This window comes from Carassius auratus, chromosome 34 (assembly GCF_003368295.1).
Source record: "Carassius auratus strain Wakin chromosome 34, ASM336829v1, whole genome shotgun sequence".
NCBI lineage: Eukaryota > Metazoa > Chordata > Actinopteri > Cypriniformes > Cyprinidae > Carassius > Carassius auratus.
This window is the reverse complement of record NC_039276.1, coordinates 3265573-3275401: the sequence shown is the minus strand read 5'-3', so window position 1 is coordinate 3275401 and position 9829 is coordinate 3265573. Positions and strand designations below refer to the sequence as shown.

Genomic DNA, 9829 nt, shown 5'->3' with positions numbered 1-9829 from the left:
GCAGCTAATTAGTAAATTACAATGATTTCTGAAGATCATGTGACACTGAAGACTGGAGTCACAGGAATAAATTACATTTTTAAATATATTCAAATAGAAAACAGTCATTTAAAATTGTACAAATATTTGACAATATTTTGTTTTTAGTGTCATGGTTATTAGTTTGATCAAATAAATGCATCCTTGGTGTGACTTCTTTCAGAAAACCCAAACTTTTGAACATTTACTGTAAATCAGCTTCTACTTTCATTGTAAATGGAAAAGAACACCTAACGTTTCATTTTGTGCTTCACAGAAGAAAGAAGAATTTATGGTGTTGGAACGACATGAGAATGAGTCAAGATTACATTTTTGTGTGAACTAACCATCTTATTTATTAGAAGTAGTGGTAGTTAATTTAGTAGTATAGTCTACAAATTTATGTGCAACACTCTCTTTTTAGTTTATACAAGTTATACAAACTACCTCATAAATGTGATTAAACTGACCATTTTTATGATAGAAATATACAATTAGATATCAGCATTGCATGTTTCCATGCCTCCCACATCTCTCTCATAAATGGAGTGTAAACTCTGGCTTCCTGAGTTGAAATACCTCTCCTGTGATGCTTCATGACCGAAGTCAGAATGAGGTCACTGTCGCTTTAAGAAGCATCCTGCTGGAGCTCTTGACTTCTGTGACTTCTGTGAGCACTGACTGCTCAGATCTCCGTCCGCAAATGCTGCTGATGTACAGAGCAAGAGGACAGGAACACAGAAAGAGTCCAGATCACTGGTTCACACACGGCAGGAACTTCTTATGAGAGTCTGCTGTATGAAGATTTACTTTATTTGTAAGGTAAGTGTTTGGAAGACATTTTTTTCTTTTAGTTTCACTGCCTCATTCAAGTCGGCGAAGCGTTTAAAGTGCACTATGATACAAACGTCTGATTCCACTACTTAAAACATTCATATTTTGCATATTTTGTTTAAAACAACATTTTACACCAAAAATTATACTATAAAAATTATAATTTTTAGTACTAGAGATGCTCAGGTTCTCCAGCATCATGATCTGAGATGATCCAAAGAGCTTCAATTAACAATTTCTACAAAAAAGTCACATGATCAATTACTATTTTTGCTTATTAGTGACCTAGAAAATATGTCAAATCTTATGTCGGATCATTTAGATCTTAAAATGTATGTTTAGGTCCAGGTTTAAATGAAAGTTGTGGTCTTGCATAAAAGAGAAGTGTATCTCTTAACCGTCTCTGTAATTGTTTTATAGTAGAATGATTATCTGATTATATTGTTTGTGCTGAATCGTTCATTATATTGAAAGGAAAAGTAAAATCAAAGACCAAGTTCAACATAAAGCATCACTGAACTTCATTTTCACCTTGAATGAAGAGAAAAGTTGGCTTGTCTAGTGATGGTCATGCCACCATTGTTTAATACAATGGAAACATGAACCTACATGAATATTTAAATATTAGCTGGATGCAATTGTGCAGCACTGGCTTATTAATACTTGCGAGTAAGTTCAACATGCTCTCTGTGACATTTTGTGGTCAGGCTGTTTTGGTTGTGGTATTTATCATCAGCTACAGTATCTTTACTGCATCTAGCACCATAAGCTTGAATGTGTTCGAGTGTCAGTTGTGCATCATGATAAAGAAACAGCTGATATTTTGACCAGTAGAAGAGTCAATTGCTAACAGAATGATTTTGTATATTGAATTGGAAATGATCAGATGTTAAAGTAATGGAAGAAAAAGTCTGTCATTATTAAATGACCCTCATGTTGTTACAAACCCTTTTGATCTATCAACAATTTCAAAGCTTAATGCACTTCTCAACATCATACAATATATTTTTAATAATCTTTCCAGCACTCTCAGTGTAAAAGGTACAAAAGCTGTCACAGGGATGTTACCCTTCAGGGGCTGCCAATATGTACCTTTGAGGAACCAATATGCACCCTATAATGACTCAACTAATGTCAGCGACTTAAATTTCAGTCTGTTCCTTGCAAAAACTTTGTATGATATTGAGAGGTCTAGAAAAATAGCATGCAAGTCATAGAGTCTATTTATGAAGCATTTATATAATTTTATTGAGAAACTGAATACAAAAAAATAATAAAAAATTACAAAACATTTCTGAAAAAACGTGATATACATATATAAAATTACATGCATTGGAAAAAAATTCGGAATATTTATTAATTTATTTGTTCCACAACAGTGTTGTTATTGTTAACTAAAACTAAAATACAAAAACACTGAAAATACAAAACAAAACAAAAAAATTAATTGAAATAAATAAATTTAATTGAAAAAAAAATTGCATAATAATGCTAATAGAAAAACGTTTTATTTCAGTTAGTTGAAAACGCAAAAAAAAGTTGTCCTAACATGTAAACAAAAATAAAACTGATACTGAAATTAAAAATGAGAACTAAATAACACATTGTAACGTCTGTTTTGACCTAGTTTCCCCTCTGTGTTTATCAGTTATTTCACCTGTGTTCTATTAGTCCCTGTTGTATTTATACTCTCTTATCTGTTCAGTGGGGCCGGTTGTTGTTTGTATCTACATTTTGTGCTCTGTTGATTCTAGTGATTCTCCTGTGTTTCTTGTGTATTTACTGTATTATTAACAGACTGTTTTCGGATTATTTCTTTGTCATGTTCTCATTTATAAGCACCGAGCGTGACAGACATACAACAAAATTATTAAAACTCAGTAATGGAAACATGAACAATGGAAAATAAAGACAAATTCAAAATATTTATAAATACTAGGATAGCAGAAAAGATTCTAAAATAACACTGTTTCACAGAAATAAACAACAGCATATGGTTTTGGGAAGAAATTAGGTTGCGTAAATCTTGAGAGTTTTTATTGTGTGTGTGTGTGTGTGTCCTATTCCTTGAATTCATTTCAAGTGGGTCAGATGTCAACTCTCTCTCACTGTCTTATATAAAGGGAAGTAAAACCAACCGGTAGTGCTGTGAGATGAATAATTATGTGTGCATGTAACTGAACTGATATGTTAAGCCAGACCTGTTTATTATATATGCTGTATGTTTTCAGGACTCACCCTCACAGTAGATGGAGGAGGTTTAGTTTAATTTAGTCCAGCGGGGAACAGCTCTCCATCATGGATCCGCTCGACAAGCTGAGCAGAGAGAAGTTGATCTTCTATCTGACAATGCCACTGTCTTCGATCATCATCTTCTCCAACCTCTTCATCATAATAGGCATCGCCTGCAACCGTCAGCTGCACAACACCCCAAATTACTTCTTCTTGAGCTTGCTGGTGGCTGACTTGTGCACCGGCATCGCCCTGCCCTTCATCCCCGGCATGACGCTCGACCGGCAGCTGGATTTCAAGCACTGCTTGGTGATATACATCTTCCCAAACTTTCTGTTCCTGTCGTTCCTCTTCAATCTGGTGATGGTGCATTACGAACGTTACCTGTGCATCGTCAGCCCGCTCCACCACAGCCAGTTCTGGGTCCACCGCTGCTTCCCACTGGCCTTGATGACCGTCTGGGTCCCGCCATTGCTGTATGCATCACTTCCTGCCTTTGGATGGAATAACTGGGTTGAACCCAATGCCTACAAGAGCTCCGATTCAAACGAGACGTTCTTGAGATCAACCGCATCTCGTAATGCTTCCAAAGAGGATGAGGTTTGCTCCTACAAACAGGTTTTTCCCAGGGCCTTCATTTATTTGGAAGTGTGCGGACTGGTGCTTCCGGCCATGCTGTCCATTGCAGCCATGATGGGACGGGTGTTGTGGATCGCACGTAAGCAGTTGCGTAACATCTGTAAGCTCCACCGCGCCGTGGACCGTCTCCAGCAGCAGCAGCCATCCGACCACGAGCAGCAACTTAACCTGCGCTACGCCAAATGCGTGGCTGCCGTGTCTCTCACGTTCCTGGTCTGCTGGGTGCCGTATATCATCTTCCAGCTCATGTCTGTGACGGCTCTGCAGACCGGGGTGAACTTGTCCAGCTCTGCTCTGTACATCATCATGTCCTGTACGGGAATCGGCAGCATGGCTGTCATTCCGCTCATACTGGGACTGGCCAACAAGCAGTACACTGAGCCCATCAGCAGGGTGATGCTTAAACTGAGAAACCGCTGGAGAGGAGGACAGAATAACAGAGATATTGCACTGTGACAGTTGGACAGTGAGTGGATAGGATGTTTCAATTGAATGTGTAAAATCCTGCTTTGAAAAAAAAAAATACACTACTGTTTAGAAGTTTGGGGTTGGTTAGATTCTCACAAAGGCTGCATTTATTTGATAAAAATGCATAAAGTATTGTGAAATATTATTAGGTGTTATCTATTTGAATATATTTTAAAATATAATTTATTTCTGTGATGCAAAGCTGAATTTTCAGCATCATTCCTCCAGTCTTCAGTGTCACGTGATCCTTCAGAAATCATTCTAATATACTGATTTGCTGCTCAAGACATATTTCTTATTAATCTCGATGTTGAAAACTACTGTGCTGCTTCATATTTTTGTGGAAACTGAGTATTTTTTATTAATAGAATGTTCAAAAGAACAGCATTTAGTAGAAATAGAAATCTTTTGTTACAGTATAAATGTCTTCACTGTCAATTTTGATCAATTTAATGCATCTTTACTGAAATAAAAGTAACAATATCTTTTAAAATAATGAATGATCCCAAATTTTTGAATGGTAGTGTAAAAGAACAATCACGTCTGTCTTTTGTCATAGAGTTTTGTGCTGTCACAAACATTTTTACATTCATCTTTTATATATATTTATATATATATATATATATATATATATATGTATGCCTTGCATACTTAAATGTTCAGTTTTCTGCAATATATATTTACAACTGTGCTGATTTCTCACCAAGATAAAGTCATCTAGTATACTAAAGTTCACTGCAAAAATGACTTTTCAGTACAAACGAATTAGTAATGTTTTACATTTTATGTTGCAAATGAGTTAATGCTCATGAGTTATGTTATAGCTGTATATTTTCAAAAATATTCTTCATTCTTCAACATTGGGTGGAGTTTTTTTTTAATAACAACATTTTATAAATGATCTAATATGTATTAGTTTGTAATATTCATTTATTATATTAATATTAACATATTTTTATATTTCATTAAATGTAAAATTACATTATTATATTTCATAAGTATGAAAATATATTACTAAAATGTATTGTTTTTTTGTGGTTTGACTGGGTAAAAAAAGCTGAAAAAATATTATTCTTAAGCTATCTATCTATCTATCTATCTATCTATCTATCTATCTATCTATCTATCTATCTATCTATCTATCTATCTATCTATCTATCTATCCTTACAAATTGAGGACATTTAGCAGACTACATCATATTAGTTTACCAAACATTCATATTCTAGACATTTCTCACTGAGATAAAGCATTTACAATGTCACATACTTTTGAAGACATAAAGTAAATAAATTAACCATTATGGGAACCTTAAATTGACCAACAGTTTAGGATGTGATCATAGATATGTTAAGATATTTTTGCAACTGAGATAAGAGGTCCTTCTCTTGCACTCATTCCCAGAAACTGTCCTTCCGCTGACAAACCCACTCCAGTGCATTCATCACGGTGGGATACACTGAGTCTGGAGAAACTCTTTGACATTTTTTTCAGTTTGCATACATTAGACAAAGAGCTAAAATCACAAAGCAACTGTAAACAAGAGATATAAAGACAAATTGAGCTGTCCTGATGGTTTGTGTTGGATGCAGGGTTGGATGTGAAACATGTCGAGTCCCTTGAGGACATTCAGTAAGTTCACCACAAACATTGGCAGATGCACTCTAATGTTGATCATTATTTACATGAGCATTTATATAAAATTGAATTTGATTAATCTCTTAGTCTGTAGGCCTGACTCTTTGTTCCTCATAGTTTTGAAATAAAAGCTAAAGAAGGTCAATAGTGTAAAAAACCACAAACACACCCTCATCCGTCCACCCACCCACTCACACACACACACACATACAAGTTCATCTCTTGCACTTTCGATACCCAACACTTTCTTCCTTTTTGCTATACTCCGAGAGTTCCGCTGTAACTTTTTCAGCTGTCATCAGAAAACAATAACTGAAATCGTCTAATTAGTTGTGCGTGCAAAACATTACTATTGCTATACATCCATTTAGGAACTTCGGATCCTAAGTGTTCAATTTCGTCATAAAACTATAAATATTTATTTTATTAACACAGATTTTGTGGTTTATTAATCAAGTATAATGTAAAACACAAAGTACAAAAAAATATGTATGAAAGATATCAGACATTGTCCAGGCAGTGTTTAAATGTAAAATAATAAAAAAGAGTTCAAATAAATAAAAGAATTTAGTATACAGTCTATCTGACCTTTGAAGAGCGGCTCCTGGTTACTCTACAAGAAAGGAGGACAGTCACTCCTGCTTTTGTGCGAGGACCTCAGCGTTAAATGATGGTATGTTTATAAATATGAATGCCAGATGAGATATGTTATTATAGAGGAGTATAGAAGTGTTTGTAGTCCAGTGAACGGACACTCAGATTCATTAAAAACCTAACAATGCAGTAAGGAATTGAATATTATTTATTTGAAAAAAAAATAAAGGGCATTGCCGGTGCCTAACATTAAAAAATATATTAATTATAATTATAATATCAAATGTTTATTAAGTAATTTATAACATCAGTGCTTTGAGTGGGCCAGCACCTGTACTCAGTACCGCCACTTCCAAATATAGCTCTTGAGCGTACCACCACCTCTCCGTGCGCCCAGAACGTGCTTTCAGAGCGCCCTTCACAATGCACGCTTCCTAATTCTTCCTAGTTCGGAGTATGAAGCGTGAATCATTTGAACCATTTTGGGAGTTCGGAGTGGGTTCGCGAATCATTTGAGTCAGTTTGGGAGTTCGGAGTGGGTTCGCGAATCATTTGAGTCAGTTTGGGGATAGCAAATCATTTTAATCAATTCGGGAGTTCGGAGCGGCTTCGCGGATCATTTGAATCAGTTCGGGAGTTCGTAGCGGGTTTGCGAATTATTTGAGTCAGTTCGGGAGTTCGGAGCGGGTTCGCAAATCATTTGAGTCAGTTTGGGGATCGCGAATAATTTGAATCAGTTCGAGAGTTCGGAGTGGGATCGCGAATCATTTGAGTCAGTTCGGGAGTTCAAAGCGGATTCGCGAATCATTTGAGTCAGTTTGGGGAAAGCGAATCATTTGAATCAGTTCGGGGGTTCGTAGCTGGTTCGCGAATCATTTCAGTCAGTTTGGAATCAGTTCATTAGTTCTTTCTAGCTCAAGCAAATCCACAAAATAATAAATGATTTATTATTAAGGTTGCCTGTTGACTGCTGTATATAAAAGCCCTTCAATATACAGTAGTTGTTGTTGTTACCTCAGGGGATGAGGGGAGTCATCAAAAAAAAAAAATAATAATAATAATATTTTTTTTTTTTGGCTATAATAGAGTATCGGCAACTCTTTTTGGGCACTTAAAGCACTGTATTACATTATATGTGAAAACAAGTGAATTTCAAGAAAACATGTCCAAAACATTTCACCCTAAAATTGCAAAATTATTCAAGTTTGTTTTAAAAATGTATATTGTAATTTTAATATTTAATTAAGAATAAATAAAAGGCAGTGCAAAAAATACAACTTAAAATGCTGTTGCGTAAACATTTTACTATGTAAATTATATATTTCCCCCATTCCATTAATGAGAATGAGAATTTTGTTTGTCTGTTTTTTATTATGGTAATAAAAATAAAATTGTCCTATGACGATGACTAGAAAGTTTAGGGTTTCATGAGATTCCCCCATAAATAAAAATGTTTCCTTTCATTTGTCGGGAATTATATTGCATCATATATTACACTTGCATCATAAAATCCATCTGCACAGAAGAAGACCCCCAAAAAGCAGGAGCATCATATCTAGCCAGGTTAACTCAGGCCATTAATCGTGCTGTGACCTTTCATTCTGAAAACCAGATCCAATAAGAGCCATTGTAAAGATGCTTTCATCACTGACAGCCGAAGTGTGGCCGCAAATCAGAATTTAAAATTAGATTATTTTACTTATCAGAGAAGGATGAGTGCATTTTTACTGAAACGCTAACTAGATCAAAATCAGATACACTTGACCAAAAACAATACTCATCTTTTTACCTGTTTGTTCTTCTATCTGTCATCGTTATTGCAAGTGGCCGCAACCTCACACTGGCTCGTCAGTTTCAGGATGTTATCTGTCTCTGTGCTTCTCTGGGTTTCCATGCTCAGAACACTCCAGCTTGAGATTGAAGCTCAGCAGATCTTGACCTGAAAGAAAGAAACCGTTTACAAATGAAAATGTTCATCATTTATTCACTCTTATTTCATTTCAAACCTGTAGGAGATATTTTAATGCAGGGGTGTCAAACTCAATTCCTGGAGGGCTGGAGCCCTGCAGAGTTTTGTTCCAGCTCTGCTCCGGCACCCATACCATGTAGTTTACAAATAAGCCTGAAGGACTTGATTAGTTGGATGGGGTGTGCATAATTAGGGTTGAATCTAATCCCTGCAGGTCTCTGGGTCTCCAGGAACTGAGTGTGACACCCCTGTTTTAAAGTATATTCAAGCTGCTGTTTTGCAAAATCATGTTTTAAAGCTGCGGTAGGGAACTTTTGGCGCTCTAGCGGTTAATAAACAGAACTGCTTGAGTCTTGCGGAAGAACATAGTAGCCGGAACTACTTCTCTCTGTTTATGTCTATGAAGAATCACAACGGTACTGGGTTACTCCGCCGCGGTATCCCCGAAGCAATCTAAAATAGTCCGAATATAAACACTTATTATAGATGCACCCTAGTGATTCAGGACAAGCCAAAAACACGGTTTGGAAAATGGATTCATGGTGTACTCGCTTATTATATACATTTTTCTACATTTTGAACACAAACAAAGTTACGGACCGCAGCTCTGATTGGTTGTTTCTTACCGGGAGCGATGGATTTTATGCAAATGGAAATAGGACCACTGGGAGGAGCCAGAGGAGCTTGATTTTTTCACAGATTATCTGTCTCATATTCTACTGTCAGGACATAATGACAGGTTTAATAAATATGTAAAAAATATTTTTTTACAAAAGTTCCCTACAGCACCTTTAAGAACATTGTGCAAATGTTCCAATAAGGTATGAACACGTTCTCTGAATGTTCCAAAATCCCGTTTTTTAAACGTTTTAAACATATCATTTGAATTTTGAGAGAACATTCCATTTTGAATGCGAACGTTACTTTTGAATGTTCTCTGGACGTTCTGAGACAAGCAGTCACATTTGAAAAAAAAAAATGTTAGATAAACTGCTAACTGAACTGTTTCAGAAACATTCCATGAACAATGCATAAATAACTTTTTTGTGCTGAGTTGGAACAAACATTTTACTAACATTACAGGAAGAACATTTGACAGATCCTTGCCAGAAAGTTCTGACATGTTTCCCTGTTAGTGCATGCAAATTTTTGCTCAGCTTGTTATTGTTTATTCATAATCAACAAATGGAAAAGTTGTCGGACTTGATCTACCTCCCTGAAGAACATCACATCTGTATTCAAACAGACTCCTTCCCAAATAATAATCATGCATTTTCTTCTTATAAATGGACAATATTTTGAGGAGAGCATGCATTAGTATATCTCTGTGTACATAGATATGATAGATGATTTTAATTTATTTTGCTATTTGACTCAAACTGAATCTTATAAGAGTTTAGGAGTCTTGAATTTTCTGTTTACACATGTCTATGCTCTTA

The 9829-nt window shown here is 35.7% G+C and overlaps 1 protein-coding gene across 1 annotated transcript; it reads left to right on the top strand.

Annotated features, from left to right (window-relative positions):
* Nucleotides 1-614: 614 nt before the first annotated feature.
* On the top strand, nt 615-4306 carry LOC113052966 (G-protein coupled bile acid receptor 1-like). Its single transcript, XM_026217508.1, has 2 exons — nt 615-840; nt 3084-4306. The coding sequence occupies exon 2, from the start codon at nt 3151-3153 to the stop codon at nt 4177-4179; it is 1029 nt and encodes a 342-aa protein (XP_026073293.1). The 5' UTR covers nt 615-840; nt 3084-3150; the 3' UTR covers nt 4180-4306.
* The last annotated feature ends 5523 nt before the right edge of the window (nt 4307-9829 follow it).

What these genes read in the sequence shown, in the direction of transcription:
- LOC113052966 (XM_026217508.1), top strand. Translation starts at nt 3,151, where the DNA reads ATGGATCCGCTCGACAAGCTGAGCAGAGAGAAGTTGATCTTCTATCTG.